The 19,108-nt window shown below is 35.3% G+C and overlaps 1 protein-coding gene across 5 annotated transcripts in view; it reads left to right on the forward strand.

Annotated features, from left to right (window-relative positions):
- LOC123868946 (protein tramtrack, beta isoform-like) overlaps window positions 1-19,108 on the forward strand; it is a 451,090-nt gene that overhangs the window by 404,439 nt on the left and 27,543 nt on the right. Inside the window, exons 5-6 of one of the 5 annotated variants that reach the window (XM_045911656.1) lie at window positions 8,553-8,695; window positions 10,067-10,345. The exons of 2 other annotated variants lie outside the window; for them this stretch is intronic. In XM_045911656.1, the coding sequence (XP_045767612.1) occupies window positions 8,553-8,695; window positions 10,067-10,330 (407 nt within the window). In that variant the 3' untranslated portion in view covers window positions 10,331-10,345. Of the gene's footprint in view, window positions 1-287; window positions 908-1,484; window positions 2,039-8,552; window positions 8,696-10,066; window positions 10,346-19,108 lie in introns of those variants that run through there. 2 more of the 5 variants (XM_045911650.1, XM_045911648.1) reach the window with 2 other exon arrangements.

Genomic DNA, 19,108 nt, shown 5'->3' on the forward strand with positions numbered 1-19,108 from the left:
CGCTGGTTATGGATTTGATTTTTTTTTAACGTAAATAGCCATTTCAACGAGCTTCAATTTGAAAGTATCCTATGTAGAAAAAGGTTTTTTTATTCTCTTTTCTTTAATATTACCTACTAATTCGGCTATGAGTGATATTTAATCAGTAATTAAGTTCGACCTAGTTATGCTAATTAATCTGGAATCTATACTTGTACTAAGTATTATACTTAAATTGCAACTTTAGGAATATTAGTTAAATGTAATAGGTATGTCTGTTCTGAAATTTATAATACTTTTTGTTTCAGAGGGCGAATACATATTACCGATCGAAGTTATTTGTTCATGCCAATCAGAGTGTAAAGATTCTAATGCATCAGAAAGCGGAACCTCATCTGAACATATGAGTTCAAGAAAAATTATACTAAAAAAATCACAAGCGTTAAAAAACACGAGGCCAAAATCAACAAGAACAGTTTTAAGAGACAAGGGAGAAGCTTACGTCAATACATCTGGTATATTGAGAGAAGCTAGGCGTATGCGAGTTAATCCTTGCAAAGAGGGAAAGTGTCAAAGGGGATGTTACAAGATTTCAGAAGAGAGGAGAAAATCTTTTTTTCAATATTTCTGGAATTTGGACAGACAAGGCAAAAAAGAGTGGATTATTAACAATTGTAAATCTGTACCAATTAAACGAAGAAGGGCAAAAGGAAACAGCAAAAGAGATTGCAACTATGAATATTTCATCACTGATAATGAAGGAACTGTGCAAGTGTGCCTTCAGTTTTTACAAAACACATTAGATGTATCACCGAAGTATTTGTGTGAGAACATTAAAAAGGCAGAAGGAAAGACGACGACGGTTACCAAGCATGAGCAATCAATCAGGGTAGCAGCATTCGGGTGCATGTAGTCAGTCGTTAGCTTGTTTATATTATGTTTATATTTTTACTAATAACTAGCTGATGCTCGCGACTTCGTCCGCGTGGATTTACGTTTTTCAAAATCCCGCGAGAACTCTTTGATTTTCCGGGATAAAAGTAGTCTATGTGTATGTATGTGTGTACGTGTGTCCAGGGTATAATCTATCTCCACAGCGAATTCCGTTCAGCCGTTTTTGCGTGATTGAGTAACAAACATCCAGACTTTCACATTTATAATATTAATAGGATTATTTTGTTTAACCATTTATTTAAGCCTAATAATTGCATTATTGTAACGGTGATTATTATTCTAATAAATCTTGTGAAATCCCATTAAAATTTGACTTTTACAAATCCCTTACATTAAAGGTTATGAACAAATATTTCGAAAAAGATTACTTTGAGCCAAGAGCGATCTCCAAATACAGTACTCTTCGATGGGGGTTATACTAAGTAAATTTGTGATTCATGCTGAAGTTTAGTAATTAATATTTATCTCGCTCGTCTATTATTTACAATGGGGTTTTTAATAATATAATATAATATTTATATAATATATTATGATATATAATAATATTTAAGTTAAATATGCTCATGATGTAACAAATGAATCGGAAAGTGAAGTATCTCATGAAAACAATGTTGAAAGAAAAATACAAAAATGTACCATTAAAAATTCACAAAACGTAAAAATGACTGCCCAGACTCTAAAACCCCCTTATCATAAACACATTAGAATGATTTCGAAAAATAAGGAGGGAGCGTATAAAAATACAGCTGGTTTATTAAACGAAGCTAAGCGTTTACGAGACAACCCTTGCAAGGAGGGAAAGTGTCAACGTAGATGTTTCTTAATTTCTGAAGATACACGAGAGGCAATCTTTCACTACTTTTGGAGTTTGAATACACAAGGAAAAAGGGATTTCATCATGAATAGTTGTAAACTTGTCCCAGTAAAACGCAGTAGGACAAAAGGGGATAGTAGAAGACATCGTACCTACGAATATTTTATTACTGATAATGGAAGGAGTGTACAAGTTTGTCTCAAATTTTTAGTGAACACGTTAGATGTATCTGCAAAATATTTGAGTTACAACATAAAAAAAGGAAGAAATTTTTAGATCTTTTAAGACTAAGCGAAGACTGAATCCAGAATCTAGACGTACGTGGGCGTTGACTAGAGGTTAAATAGGGATTTACTCAAGCGCCGTAATGAGCAATGGGATTGAGAAGATCAGATACTAAAAATAAAAAGGTTATAATAAATATTGTATTGTACGCCCTTTCACAGGTAGGTAGAGCGTGAGTATGATTGTCATAAAGCGTAAGCCTGTCTCACAATAAAAAAACAAAGATATTAAATTCGAGAATAAAATTAATTTTGAATTTTCCCTATTTTAATGTTGTCTTTTTTGTACCCTTACACGAGCAAGTAACCTTTTTTTATCTTGGTCTGTAACTGGTCACTATGGATTTAATTGGAAAAATAATTTTTCCTTCAAGGTTACGAGCTGATCCCTTTGGGCCTAAAGCGAAATTTACTCCGAATCGGCAGTAAAACCTTCTCAAGCAATTACATGAGTACAACGGGAAGGAGTGTGTGGTATTGTTCTAGAAGAAGAAGGAAAAACTGCAGAGTTTCGGTGAAAATGATCGACGGAGTCATAGTAAATATATCTGGAACTCATACTCATGAATAAATTAATACTCAATGTTAGTAAAATTGAGGAGCTGGTGAATAAAACTGTGTATAATGCGTACATGTTAACATCTTACTCGCCATTTTAGCTCTATGTCTCAAACGTCATGTCAAAAGTACGATTTTGGCCTCTTATTTAAAGGTAAACTACTTTTGATATGACAGTTGACACAGACCTAAAATGGCGAGTTAGCTCTCAAAATGTACTGTACACACTATAGTTACACTTCTGATCAAACAATTTTTTTTTTCTTTAATCCGGATGTTTTAAGCCTACTGAATACAAATCTGAACTCATTTCCTGACAAAACTGTCTAAAACTGTGCTGAAATTGTGTCAGTTGATCATTTCCAACTTTGACTACAAACTTGAACTCATTTTCAAGCAAAACATTCCAAAACTGTGCTAAAACTGAGTTCAAATTTCGTGATTTTCGACAGAAACTTACAGTAGATTCCTCCGCTTTTGCTCCTCCTGTAAAATTGTATTTCGTGCAATTTTTTTTTACTTTAACATTTTGCTAGCCAGCTCCTCAAATATAAGTATTAGTAGTTATTGAAATAGTATTGATATCCATAAAAATAAATGTTTAAACTTTTTTAAGGCGAGACACACATCTGCAGAGATGAGTACAGCCTAAATGGGGCATCTTTTTTGACAGCAAGACAAACTAAGTGTTTTATTTACATTTACATTCCTCGGTGTGTTTTCATTACAACAATTTCAACCGTAAGCCAAATTGAATAAAGTAAATTTGAAAGAAGATTTTGCAGACATACTTTAAAACTTAATATTTGCGTCTGTTCTGTAAATCTTAAAATATATACCTTAAGTGTCTAGAGCGTGACTACAAAATTTCATTGAGTTCGATTGATTAATGGTTAAATGAGAACCAAATTACGTTTGTATAGAGCGCTTGGAGTTCGTTTCTTAAATTATTATCAAAAAATATGCTGCACCTCGGCTGCTCTTCACTCCGTAGGTTGGCGTTGGTCCGTAGGTTGGTGTTATGGATAAAACAAACTCTAACCTAGTCCTACCTAACTTATCACTGGGATACGGGTAATTGAGGTTTTCTTATAAATAAAGAGTTTCATTCTACCTAATAATCGAGTGTTTTATTTCATACAGCTAAACGATCTCTAAGTAGCTACAACGCTCTACACGTGTCGATCGATACAAACAAGAGCTTTTTGATGCGAGCTTTTTCTTATAACTTCGTGATCAGTGTCACATTAAGTTTTACCTCATCATCATGATCCACTGATAGACACCCACTGCTGAACGCAGGTCTCTTATCGAGACCTCCACACGCCACGATCTTACGCCTCGTGTATCCATGATTATCGTCCGTCCACCTAGTGGGGCGGATGTCCAACGCTGCTCAGCTCCAACACAATCATGGGACTCAACATCTAATCGGTTTTTCGAACTATGTGCCCTGCCCATAATGCCATTTCAGCTTTGCAACCCGTTTAGCTATGTTGGTTACTCTGGTTCTCTTACGGATCTCCTCACTTCTGATTTTATGACATAGAGAAACTTCAAGAAAGAACGCTGAGTGACTCTAAGCTCTTACGCGGCCCATAGCTAGTTAGCGACCATGTCTCGGATCCTTATGTCATCAGTTTCACTAGCAACATGCACTGTTCGAACACTTTGGTCTTCAAACATAGGAATTTACTACAATACGTATGTATGTATGCACCACAAAACACAAATGGCAGGTTACAAAATAGGAAATTTAAAATGTAGGTAAGTACAAGGTGTATATAATAAACCTAAATACTAATAGCTAAATAAACTAAACCATACAATACTATATTAACATATTAATACGCTAATATATACAAAATAAGTATAATAGACAATAGACATACGTAAGACTGCACAGTACGCGTTGTTGTAAAATATACTTGAAGTTAAAGTACGCTCCATAGATCAATCTGCCTTAAACGTTTATAATTTTTTTAGGTGCGATTTTCGAGCAGACAAGAAGCGGTAATGTAATACTTCGCTACGAAAATTTTACTTACTCGAGCAACTGGAATAAGTATGACCCGAGTTCGAGAGACAAACCATCGCGCCGCTGGTACTGTTCCAAGCGCACCAAGCGGGGATGCAAAGCTTGTGTGCAGACCATAGAAGGGGTTGTTGTTGATGTTATTGGGACGCATAACCATAATTGAACTGCAAGAAAATGGAAGTGCTATGTGACGACGACGTTCCGAATTCCGCTTCTATACTCTATTCGCGGAGAGAAGTTATTATAGGGCTCTCTCTATTACGCAGTTCCATACAAATGACAAAGATAAAAAGTCAGTGGGTGTTAACCATTTTGAGTTTTACCTACCTTGCGTTTACCTATTTGATAAATATTTTAAAGTTTTGCCAAAAATAAACCAAAAGAAATTCAAAATTACTTTCAGTTTTAAATATTCATCGCTTTATTTTATAGCACCCCCATAAAATGATACAGTTGTGCATTTTAAACTATTTTGTTTATTTCTAGTCCAATTCCTACCAACCGCGCATGGGAACTACGAGTTATTGTACAAAGGATTTACATATTGGTGTGATAAGTACAACTTGATGAAAGGAAAGCTCTGTCGGTGGTACTTTTCGAAAAACACAGAGAAATTTTCGACGATACGTACTGAAAAATATGCTTGAAGTTAAATTACGCTCCATGGATCAATCTGCCTTAAACGTTTATAATTTTTTCAGGTGCGATTTTCGAGCAGACAAGAAGCGGTAATGTAATACTTCGCTACGAAAATTTTACTTACTGGAGCAACTGGAATAAGAATGACCCGAGTTCGAGGGACAAACCGTCGCGCCGCTGGTACTGTTCCAAGCGGACCAAACTGGGGTGCAAAGCTTGCGTGCATACCATACAGGGGGAAGTTGTTGATGTTAACAGGACGCATAACCATTAAGTATTGAACTGAAAGCATATTTGGCTCTTTGTAGAAGTTATACAATGTATAATTATACGAGTAATATATAATTATACAAGAAATGCATAATTATACAAGAAATGTGTAGTTATACAATGTGGGCGTGGCATCCGTGCTCATTAATTTCAAAAAAATTACAGATGCCATTTTGAGGCTATTTACGAAAATGACAATTTTATTTTCAAATGCAGTGTCATTTTTGTGATTTCTCGCGGATTTTTTTTTCAAAATGCTCCCTGTGGAAAAAGATATCACTAGATGTAGACTTGTCGATTTGTTGAACCGGGGAAAAGTAGATGGTAAAGTTTTTACTTATTTCATCCCACACCAAAGTCTACCTAATTTAGGCAGCTCCGCTCAATGTTGAAAATATAGAGTCATTAATTTAGCATCTTTTAGTAATGTAAAACGTTTATATCGCTGTTTATTGTATATTATAAACGTTATACCTATTTGCTAAATATTTTAAAATTGGGCCAAAAATAAACGAGAAAAAATTAGAAATTATTTTCAGTTTTAAGTAGGTGTTCATCGTTTTATTTTATACTACCCTCATAAAATGATAGTTGTGATTATTATAACAGGTAAAAACTTATTTGATCAGTTGGTAAAAATATTTAATCTGTAATTAAATTGTTTTTTTTTTTTTCAATTATTTTGTTTGTTTCTAGTCCAATTCCTACCAACCGCGCGTGGGAACTACAAGTTATTGTACAAAGGATTTACATATTGGTGTGATAAGTACAACTTGATGAAAGGAAAGCTCTGTCGGTGGTACTGTTCGAAAAAAAAGAGCAGAAAATGTCCTGCTACGGTACAGACTTTGGATTCGGAATTACTGTTTTGCCATGCGGAACATAATCATTAGGGAAATAAAGAAGGCTATACATTGGAATAGAAACCTAAGACCGGCGGTCAAATAGCCGCCCGTGTGTGTCTAGCCTTACCCAACGCTCCCACGTCTTGAGTATTTAAAGTTATATGCTCAAATAATAAAATTATTAAAAAAAGGGCTTCATTTTCCACCTTTTTTTAGCAATATTCACAAGAAAAAGATACAGATATTCTAAATTTAGTCTAGACTCTAGAGAAAGACATCAAAATCTACGCCAATCACAGAGAGTTAGCCAATAAGCTGGTTAATAACGGTAAGATATATAGATTATATTGGAAAAGTTTTTTGATGAATAGATCTTTTAAAGTATTTAATAATAGGTAATTATTGAGAAACTTGCCAGTTTTAACCAATTCATTGTACTTAAGATAATACCTAGCGCGCTCCCTTGCGCTTTGAATACAAACGTATCAAAACATAATCATATTTTGTGGCTTTATGTTAAACGTAGATTAATATTGTAAAAATAATTTTATACGCTTATATTATATAAAAATATTTTACGAAAAAATAAATAAAATAATCGTAGTTCGGTTCTCATTTGAATTAATGACTTTATTGTATTCTTGCATTAACTATGGTACCGATTCCGCACACAACCCTTAGCCCTAATTCACACGAGCGTTATAAAAACGTTGCGTTAAAACCCGGCGTCGGCGGGTATTAACGTTGTACGCGTTAAAAAGCGTTGCCGTGTGAACAGATACTTGGAAATGCATTTGTTCTATTTGAACGCTTTTTTAACGGACGTTAAAAAAGCTCTCGTATGAATGGGGCCTTATGCGTATTCTGACACGTGCTTAACATGTTTTTAACGTGTTTTGTTTTTTTAGTTGAATTTATACCGACCGCGCATGGAAACTACAAGTTATTGTACAAAGGATTTACATATTGGTGTATTAAGCAAAATTTGGTGAAAGGTAAACTCTGTCGGTGGTACTGTTCGAGAAAGAAAAGAGGAAATTGTCGCGCCACGGTACAAACTTTGGATTCGGAAGTACTGATTTGTAATGGCGAACATAATCACTAGCCAAATAAAGCAAAATGTTTATTGTTTATTTAGAGAAGGCTATAAGTTGGAATATACGTAAGGCGGCGCACAGGTGGTCAAATGACCGGTGGTCAAACAACCACCTCGATATGTCATACGGCAATGTATGTGAGTGCTCAGTTGCACACGAAAGCGGCAATTTTCAGACAGTTAATTATTCGCCCGTGCGCGCCTAGCCTTACCCGGCGCGTCCACTTCTTGAGCATTTATACCTACTTTTAATATGCTTAAATAGTAAAATTATTATCTTAAAAGGGCTACAAGAAAAGTGAAGAATATGAGAAGTACAGTTTAATCACTGGTGTGTGCCAAAAATGTGTTGTAAATAATATATTATTTAGTCAGCACATAATATAATCGAATTTAGATATATTGTTTAAAAGATGGTTATGGCAATGAACATAATATGACATAGTATATCATGTATTAGTATAGTAAATAGCTATAGGTAGATACAATAATAGTATTAAAATTGTTAGGTTAGACTTAGTGTTCTTAGGTAGTTATTAGTTAGAATCAATTTTAGTGCAATGTAGTGTACGTACCTACCTATTTATATAACGAGCCATAAAGAATGCTGGTACACGAATACCCGATCAGGTTTTTGATATACCGGAATGGTCTTTGTGTAATTGTAATTTTTAAAATGTATGTTTGTTTTAAAATAATAAATTATAATAGAAAACTTTTTGCGCGTTTTGTCAACATATAAAAAAACGGTAAAATAAATTACCGATCCTGATTTAAGTTTAAAATGTTATTAGAGGTTTTTTGTTTTATTTTATTGATTTTTTTAAATAAATAGATCTTTTAAGATATTTAACAAATTGAGTTTTTTTTTTAGAAACTGACCGGTGTTACCCTTATAGTTTTGTCCATCTGTCAATCTGTCTGTATGGCACAGCTATTTTGAAACAAACTATGAGCTGTAAGGCTAAAATTTAGGGCAGTCATAGAAACCTATTACCACTGTACAGAAATAAATTTAAATTTTAAACCTTTATGCGTATTGATTAATTTTAACGTTTTTTTTTGTCATTTCTAGTCGAGTTTATACCGACCGCGCGTGGAAATTACAAGTTATTGCACAAGGGATTTACGTATTGGTGTATTAAGAAATGCTTGAAAAAAGGAAAACTCTGTCGGTGGTACTGTTCAAAAAAGACAAGAAGGAAGTGTCCCGCTACGGTACATACTTTGGATTCGGAATTGATGTTTTGTTCTGAGGAACATAATCATTATTGAAATTTAAAAAAAAATGTTTTTTTTTTTTTGACAAAGCTATGCATTAAAATATAATGAATAAAAATAAAATAAAATAAATAAAAATAAAGTAAAATAAATAAAAATAATTTTTTATTCAATGAAACTTTTACTAGTAGGTACATACTTTTGAATCGTCAAATGAATCTACCCCTGGTTCGGAATGCCTTTCCTACCGAGAAGAACCAGCTGGAAACTTGGCGGTTGCATTTTTCAAAGATTTGATTTACAATGATATGCCATAAAATTGAAGTCAAGCGAAAGCTTATTTTAGTTATAAAAAAAACTTACCTTGCCTTTAAATTTAAGATTTTGTTTATTTCTAGCTAAATTTATACCGACGGCCCGTGGAAACTATAGATTGTTGTACAAAGGATTTACATTCTGGTGTGATAAGTACTATTTTGAAAATAAGAAACCGTGCCGCTGGTATTGCTCCAAGAAAAAGAGCAGAAAATGCCCCGCTACCGTACAGACTTTGAATTCGCAAGTTTTGTTTAATCATTATGAACATAATCATAATTAATAAATATACCCTATTATATTATGGTTAAGTAGTTTAAAGTTTCTGTAATATACAGGGTGTGATTAGAACGCTAGCAAATACTTAAGAGGGCTCTCTCCGTCACTCGTTTCTTACAATCGTAGTTCCAATTTCATTTGAATATTAAGCAACCAAAGTCCATAAAATTTTGCACACATATTTTAGAAACTAATATCTATGTCTGTGGTTTTCCAGATTTCTGTTAATATATTCGGTTTCAAAGTTACGCAGTCTTAAAAATTCACGTACAAATCTTTAAGCCCCTGTAATTTTAAAACTACATATTTTTAGAAAAATCTAAAACACCACAGGCACAGATTTCTAGAATATGTCTAGAAAAGAAGAAGAAGAGAAGAATAAGAAGAAGAAGAGAATGAAGAGGTTTCTAGAATATGTCTGCAAAATTTCATGGACTTTGGTTGCTTAATATTCAAATGAAATTGGAACTACGATTGTATGGAGTAAGTGACGGAGAGAGCCCTGTTAAACACAATTCAATACCAAATAATTTTTTAAATAGACATCAGATATTCCGAAACCGGCACGAATCGAACCTGCGTCTTCTGGGTGCGCGTCCGACTTTAGAACCAGTTTTGATAGCTGCAAAGTGTCGCTACTAGATGGTATTATTGAGTTTTTGTCAACTCTTTCAGTAGAATCTGCATTCCGAACCGATCAGATTCACAGCCACTAGTTGTCCTACATGTTTTTGTATGGAGTACGAACCACAAAAATGTGATTTTATATTTCAGGAGCATTTTATATTACCGGGAGCAAGGGAAAGGAGCAGTTATTATTCCGGGGCAATAAGTTCTACAGTAGGGGAGTTAAAGGTGGTAAAATCCGATGGTGCTGCACTAAGCGATGGTGTAAAGCCATATGCTACACACTTGGTAACGAGATCATCAAATTCAAAGACACACACACGCACTATGGTAAACACACTAGCGCGACTTTCGACATCACAATGTGATATTAGTGGACTAAATAAAAGAAATATACCATTTGTTAGATGATGTTCGAGGTTTCGTCCACGTGGATTTAGGTACCTATTTAAAAATCCCGTGGGAACTCTTTGATTTCACTCCCTAACGGAGCAACGGGATTTTTTTTCATGGCCTAACATGGATAAGACCTGTAGAGCGACAGAAATTAAAAAAAAGACAGGGATCCCAGAAAACAAAGACTTGCCAAATGATTTTTAAAAATTTAGCCCCACAAGGCATCATTTAGTTTATAATATTGGGGTAAATTTTTCGATCGTCATATAAAATTGATTCAAAGATGAATATGAAGTTTCAATGTCCAATCGGTAAAGGAGTGGACTGAAAGAGCCTCAATAGCTCAACCGGTAACGGAGTGGACTGAAAACCGAAAGGTCGACGGTTCAAACCCCGCCCGTTGCACTATTGTCGTACCTACTCCTAGCACAAGCCTGACGCTTAGTTAGAGAGGAAAGGGGAGTATTAGTCATTTAACATGGCTAATATTCTTTTCTTTTTTTTTAAAATTATGTGTCTGTTAAAGTTTATTTGGCGATTTAAAAATTAGCTCTTAAATTACTAACAAAATATAAGAGAAGTATAAAAAAGTTGTGGAATAACTTAGTGTCTTAATTATTATAAATTGTAAAATGTTTAAAAAGTCTATATAAATAAATGAAATGTCTGTGATTTCGATTTAACTGTCTTTTATTAAGCTTATACGACTTGTACTTATGATAAGTTGCATGGTATTGAACTCCAATTTTAAAATGGTTGCCTGTCTGTCTAAGCTATGTGATAAATATTGATAGTTAGATAGATAGATAGAACTAAAAACTAAAAATAATTGTATGCAAAGGCGACCTTATCGCTCAGAGCAGTCTCGACTAGGCAACCTTTGGTGAAAGGAGAAACTAGGTGCGTTGGTTGAGTGTTGATGATGTTGGAAGAATCATCAAGATGTCATATCAAACAACTTTGGGATTCTTAATTAATATGGCCAGGATATTTAATAGGTATATTACACAAGTTATACCGTTGGCTTCCATTTCAGCATGCTTCTTCAAAGCGTCCAATGGCCGAATCCAGATGCTGTACAAGAACATGAAGTTCTATCAACAGCCAGAAGGGAGGGATAGGATCCGGTGGAGATGTACCAAGAGAGGATGTAGAGCCTTCTACTATACCATAGACGGGGCGATAGTCAGGTCACAGGAACTCCACAACCATAATAACGCCACTAAGCTCGTATTTGATTATAATTCTCGAAGTTTCGTTAAGAGTGATTGATTGAGCACTTTAAATACTTAAGTGTCACTCATCATCACATCACATCATCATCTTCAACCGATGGAGTCCACGGTTGGACATAGTTCTGTTGTAGTGGCTTCCACATGCCAGTCTTGCGCTGTCTGAATCCATCCAATCCAAACTCCTGTGAAATGAGAAGGTCGTTCGTAGATTCGTCTGATGCCATCTGTCCACTAGTGGGAGGTTTTCCAACGCTGCGCTTTGCTATACTATCACCCAGCCACGGAAATATTATATAGCGGTTAAGCGAGCGGATCGGTGCGTTGGGCGGCGCGGCGTGCTGTAAACAGCAATATGAGTATAATATTTATTATTCTTTAAGCGCGTTCAAACAAGTAGCTTCAGCCATCAGAAGCGCAGAAAAGCTCTTGGAACGTTGGTTAGAATGTTTTTATCGCGTACACAAGTAAATATTATATTATAAGTAAAACCAATCCAACCAAACCATCAGGTAAGGAAAAACATATTATACAATTCATATAAAAAGAACCGCGAACTTGAACTTGCGCAGTGGGCGACTATTTGGTGGCACTATCGTACCTACTAAAGAATCGTACCTACTAAAGTATCGTATATCCATACGCATCTTTGTCACTGGTAAAGGCCTTTTTACGCCAACTGTACCTGAACTCAAAACGCCCAAAAATCACAGCCACTCTCTCAGTTTTTGCTGCTCGTTGCGCTTCACTAGATTTTCGTTCACAGCGTAAAAGTTGTGGGTGGGTCCCACTCTAGACTCAGGGCAATGTGCACTCATGAAGCTAGTCTGGATTTCGTATTTTCACAAATACAATATTATGTATATTGAAATTAAGAGCTTTATTACCTGAATTGTAAATACTAATTTCATAGGTACCTAAGTAGTGTTATCGTCTGTAAAGTATTTATTGCCAGTTTTGTCTCGTATAATAAAAAAATGATGTAAATTAAATTGTGTAGTTATTAGAATTAATTATTTATTTTGCTGATAAATGTAAATAAATTGCGTTATGTCTTTACTTTTATTTACGACTTGGTCCAATAATAGCTAATTTTAAATGTGAATTTTCACTGCAGAAATATGCTAAGTTTATTTTTTAGGTAGGTACTTTAAAAATAATTGATTTCTTAAATTTCACTTAAGTTAAAACTGTACATTTACTCCCTTTTGTACATACAATTATTTTAATAAATAATATATCATAGAAAATTTGGAAGTAGATGAACCATGTTATATAGATTAACAATTTTTCTAGGTATAAATTATTGATTTTGTTTTTCGATTTTACAGTGAAATTGATCCAAACAAGTCGGGGTTACAAGTTGCTGTTGGTAAACAATTATTCCTTTACAAGAAATTGTGTCACTAAAAGGAAGATACGATGGCGTTGCACAGTCCGGTCTTGTTCCGCGAGGATCCATACCATAGATGGGAACGTGGTTATGGCTCTGGAGAACCATAACCATCCGCCAAGGGACATTGATAAGTTATATCAAGCGGAAGTTTTGTAGTAGAGGTCCAAAATTGGTAATTTTTGCTGGAAGGGGGAAAAACGGAGATTGATTTATTCATTTTAAAGTCATTGCCATTGGTACTAAGCCTGATCTCAAAGTTGTATCAGATAGTCGACCCAAGGAAATTGAGAAAATAGAAAGTGCATATGCGTGTGCGTAGTTTGGTTCTGTTCTGCGAGGATCCACACCATTGATGGCAACGTTGTTCTGGCTTTGGAGAATCATAATAACCAACCGCGGACATTGATTAGTTATATATTAAGCCGAAGTTTTGGACCAAAATTGGTCATTTTTTGTTAGATAGAGAAAATATAATGTTTCATAGAGCTACAACCCGGTATGTATTGCAATGCCTATGCCAATAAATAATGGATCGCGCGCCACCTTTTGCCTACGTATTTCAAAGTCGTTGATCCTACGCATGATCTCACTCCGGTCGTGTCAGATTGCCCTCCCTTTGGACAATGAGAGTGAGGGAATAAAGAGTACAGTTTTTTGAGCATACACGTGTGCAATATTATTATAATATCAGCTGCGTGGTTGGTTAGACTCCGTCAAAATAGGCCGCCGAGGCCATTTGTTCAGAAGGATAAAATTTATAAGTTATACCAGCTGAACTTTTTGACTAATTAATGATAATTAATGGTTCTTTTAGTTTATATTATCTTCATTAAAAGCAAATAATATATATTTATGTCAGTTATGTATCTTCAACATAAAATGTGAAATAAAATAAAGATTTGTTTAGAAAATGTTCTTTTGTTTTATTATTTACTGAACGGCTAAATACATAATACAGATAATTTTGCTGTGCACAACCTACAATTTTTTTTAATTTGATAAGTCTAAACTTAGGTATCCTGTTCCACTGGGAGAGTTATGAAAGGGATAGCATTTAACCTGTCATTTCAATTAGTTAGTGCATAATGTGCGACAGGTTGACATGGCAACCCGCTGCAGGTGACGTGCGGGTATGCGGGGCGTCTCCCCGCCTCATACCCCGATTGCCATGTCAAACGCGTACTATAGGTACAACAGAATAAGCCACAATGTGTAATCCTACGCAACCGATCTACGCATCCTATATCATATAAGTGGAATACAGGCCTTAACGCTTTTAGTACACCGATGCATTTGCATGCGGCAGCAAAACGATCGATACTTTAACGCCTTTAGCTAAACTATTGACACTTTTATGTCTTTGACGTAAAAATGCCGTTCTATATATCTAAAAATCTGTTAACTAGCAAAAATAATTTAAGGTTTCCAAAAATATGAGAATATTAAAAAAAACTGTCACTTCTAAAAAAGTTTCCTACGTTGGACCATATGTTTATGAAAATTCTCAGGTTTTTTGGCGATAACTCAAAAAATATTTTTGCATTTAACAGCATTTTAGGGTTCCATACCTCAAAAGGAAAAATAGAACCCTTACAGGATCACTTTAGTGTCTGTCTGTCTTTCTGTCTGTCTGTCTGTCCGTCCGTCCGACCGTCGTGTCTGTCAAGAAACCTATAGGGTACTTCCCGTTGACCTAGAATCATCAAATTTGGCAGATAGGTAGGTCTTATAGCACAAGTAAAGGAATGAATCTGAAAACTGTGAATATTTGTTGACATAATTAAAAAAAAATTAAAATGTGTTTCAATTTTCAAAGTTAGATAACTATACCAAGTGGGGTATCATATTATGAGAGGGATTTACCTGTACATTCTAAAACAGAATTTTATTTATTTTTATACATAATAGTTTTTGATTTATCATTCAAAATGTCGAAAAAATACCCGAGTGCGGAACCCTCGGTGCGCGAGTCCGACTCGCACTTGGCCGGTTTTTTAGTTATCGGACGGTAGAACGACGTATACCGCGTACCGCAATACATGTAAATAGTTTCGTTTCCGCGTGTAATTGCGTAAGTGTGATAAAAGCGGTATTGTTATAGCGTCAAAATGCATCTGGGTTCTAAAGGTGTAATGTACAACAGTATGCGTATGCATTTGGTAACTGTTCAAATCATAATTATATGCTATACATTTTCACAGGTTTAGGCGAAGTTTTCTTCACTACAATACGAGGAAAGCAAGTACTATTCATAAATGGATGCAAGTTTCGTGTGAACGGAGCCCAAGGAGGCAAAGTCAGGTGGCGATGCGCTTCTCATGAAAGGTTCCGATGCAGGGCTTTGGTGCATACGATAGAAAATGAAATAGTTCATATAAGGGATGAACATACTTATCATTATGATAGTAACTCTGCAATGTTTGGTAATGATTTGGTTACATAAAAAACGTTGATTACACTATTTTAGTAAGGCCCAGTGTAGACGGTGTACTTGTGTGCGACTAAAAGACGTATAAAAATTAGCCGTTGCGAAAATAATGCCACAAACGAATGCAAGCACTGTCATCGAGAAGGCAAACCCCACCTTCAGCTAATTGAATCCAAAGAGCAGCTTTTTTTCGAAGACAAGTCAATTTCAGCTTTATTTATTTTGGCATTTGGGCAGCGACCACACACGTTAAACGAAAAGAAGCGGGAAGGCCTAAATGCGGGCCTAAAATAAAAAGAGAAAGGAAAAAGGCAGCTCTCCTTGCAACCTTTGTGTTATGCTGTGTTTTCCTTATTTCAACTTTAATCGTATGTTAAAGTAAAAATCCACTACGTAATTATGTGTCGGGTCTCAGGCGCAGTAAATACTGACGAAGGCATAACATTTCTGTCAGTATGGAACGCTAGAATATAATACCATAATTTTAATTTGTATACCTTAGTCCTCCCCACCTTTTATCAACTGCGCCTACACGTCAGCATCTATTTTTGACGTGACAACGTCTTATAATTCGATAGAGCCGGCTGCACGCACGAAAAAACATGACTCATGCGGCGTTACCTCGCTCTGAGGCGTTTCATGTAAGGCTTGAAGTGCAAGCGAGAGCGCGGAACGAGCGACAAAGAAGCACAATCGGCCTTTGTTGTCACGTTCAACTATCGTCAGTAAACCGATTTTACAGACAACCAATTTTTTCGAGGAATATTAATATAGACCTATGTTACTCTGAATACAGATTATCCGTTGTCTGCGCACGGCTTGATATAAAAAGTCATTTAATTCCCAATGTATTTTTGTACTTTTCTCTAAGAAATGACTAGCGTGTAGATAAAAATATATTATACGTCTTGTTACTTATTCTTAATTAAAGTTGAAAATATTTTTTATCATTGTTTTATTTGTCTACTATACTAACTGACTAACTACTATACTAACGGACTGCGCAAATTCGATCACATTTCCGACTACCGTCGTCAGCTTAAATGGCTCCCTATTCGCTTTCGTCACAATTTGCATATTTTGACTGTTCTATACAATGTTCTCAATACCTCTTCCCCTGGTTATCTGCGAGAGCGATTTCAATTCTCGCTCCCTCCTACTAGGCCTATGCGGTCTTGTGTCTCAAAAAATCCTCTCGTCACTCCCCATTGTAACACAGTCTTCTACAGCAAATCTTTCACCGTACTAGCCACCCATCTTTGGAACTCACTTCCTGAGAATATTAGAGAGAATTGCCGCTCAGTACATTCATTCAAATACAGAGTGAAGCAGTATTACCTATCATTACAATAGAGTATTTATATATTAAATATATATTATATTTATTCGTATTTTATTATATTATGCATAACTATTTATTATTATATTATTATTGTATGTATTTTATTTTGGTATTTATTGGAAGATATTTGTGTAAATATTATTGTGTAGCACTTGTATTAACCATTTTATAAATCTAGTACCATGGGACCTATTCCACGTATTTATGCACCTTACTCACAACCTGCACGGGGAAGCTGGAAGAAATCTCTGTTTAGAGATAAGCATTTCCTTTGTACATAGCTTAATTTATCTTAACTTTGTAACTACAATTTTGGTACATGAAAATAAATATAATATATATAACTAGAAAAAGCTGATGCCCGCAAGTTTATTTACGTAGGGGTTTTAATATCCCGTGGGAACTTTTTGATTTTCCGGGATAAAATTAGCTTATGACTCTCCAGGTTTTTATCCATCTTAATTACGAGTATATCCATTCGTTGCTCCATTAAGGACAAACAAACAAAAACACTTTCATATTAATAATATGGATACCTAATGATTATAGTAAATGGGTAATGATGACCACGCATGACATGACATGTGACATTATAGATGTACCTAATCATCATCATCATGATCAACCCATTACCGCCCCACTACTGAGTACGGGTCTCCTCTCAGAATGAGAAGGGTTTAGGCCATAGTCTGCCATGCTTGCCCAATGCGGATTGGCAGACTTCACACACCTTTGTGAACTCTTGGGCATGCAGGTTTCCTCACGATAATTTCCTTCACCGTTAAAGCAAGTGATATTTAATTGCTTAAAATGCACATAACTGAAAAGTTAGTGGTGCGTGCCCGGGATCGAACCCCCGACCTCCGATTAGGCAGCGGACGTTCTAACCAGTAGGCTATTACAGCTTCATGCACAGCTAGGTGTACCTACTGGTGGCCATTAATTACGCATACTTAAAAAAAAGCTACGAGGATTCCCAACCGGACTTAATTCAACGGACGGACTTAATCGAATTTATGTGCCACTGTATAGGTGCATGTTCCTGTTTTGCCTAAGAACTAGGCTATAGCTTATATCATACTAAAATTATTAATATGTACGTGATAAAAGTGGGATATTTTACTGACAAAAACATAAAAATACTTTATTAATTCAAAGCCCAAATACATACAATTTCAAATACATATCCATAGTCGAAATTGGTAAATTGAAGGCAGTGGCTTGGCAGTGGCTAATGAAATTAAATCCGTGATCCAGGAACCGAATGTTTCGTATTGCTTATTTGGCGCTCACGGCATTCCGAGAATTGCCTGGGCGTTTTAGATTTGCACTATAGCATATATAGATATTGGATCTTCCTTTCAGTAAAATATGTGACATCGCGTCGTGGGAAACAGCTTTTGAGCATAGACGGTTTCACGTTTTGTGCTCAAATCGTGTCAGGAGGCAAAACTAGATGGATCTGTTCGACACACAAAGCCAAGAGGTGCCACGCGCATGCGTATACCATTGACGACGAGGTTGTTAAACTTAGGAATGACCACAATCACTGGGCCCGATCATCATCATCATCGTCATCAACCAATAGACGTCCATTCCTAGAAATAGGTATCTTGTAGGGGCTTCCACACGCCACGATCTTGCCCTGCGACTCGTTTGATTTCGCCTGTCCTCCTAGGTTGAAATCTATAGAGCGCACTTTGATTTTGCTTAGACTTAAGAGGGCTCTATCCGTCACTCGTTTCATACAATCGTACTTCCAATTCATTTGAATATTAAGCAACCAAAGTCCATGAAATTTTGCAGACATATTCTAGAAACTAATATCTATGTTTGTGGTTTTCCAGATTTCTGTTAAAATATTCGGTTTAAGTTACGCGGTCTTAAAAATTTTCATACAAATCTTTGAGCCCCTGTAATTTTACAGATATTAGTTTGTAGAATATGTCTGCAAAATTTCATGGACTTTGGTTGCTTAATATTCAAATGAAATTGGAACTACGATTGTATGAAACGAGTGACGGAGAGAGCCCTGTTAAGTTTCAACTGAAACACGGGAAAACTGAACACTGAAACGGGACAGACAGTCTTGCCCGTCTTGCAGCATGGGATTTGCCTTAAGATTTTATAAGCAATAGGAACTTTAAATAAAAAACTGTTTTAATGTATAATGTATTTTTATTCATAACGAAATAATAATTTATGCACAATGCTTTACAATTTCTAAGTAAGTATCATTTTTCTGTGAATTTTAAAACGTTAAGTAAATAATAAATATCCAATTTTAAGATGTAGGAGTATGTTTACAATAACGATTTTATAATTTACAAAAAAAATAAGTAAAAATATAATGTCCTCATTATACAATACATAATGTGTAAATAGTAATTCTTTG

This window comes from Maniola jurtina, chromosome 10, assembly GCF_905333055.1.
Source record: "Maniola jurtina chromosome 10, ilManJurt1.1, whole genome shotgun sequence".
Lineage (NCBI taxonomy): Eukaryota > Metazoa > Arthropoda > Insecta > Lepidoptera > Nymphalidae > Maniola > Maniola jurtina.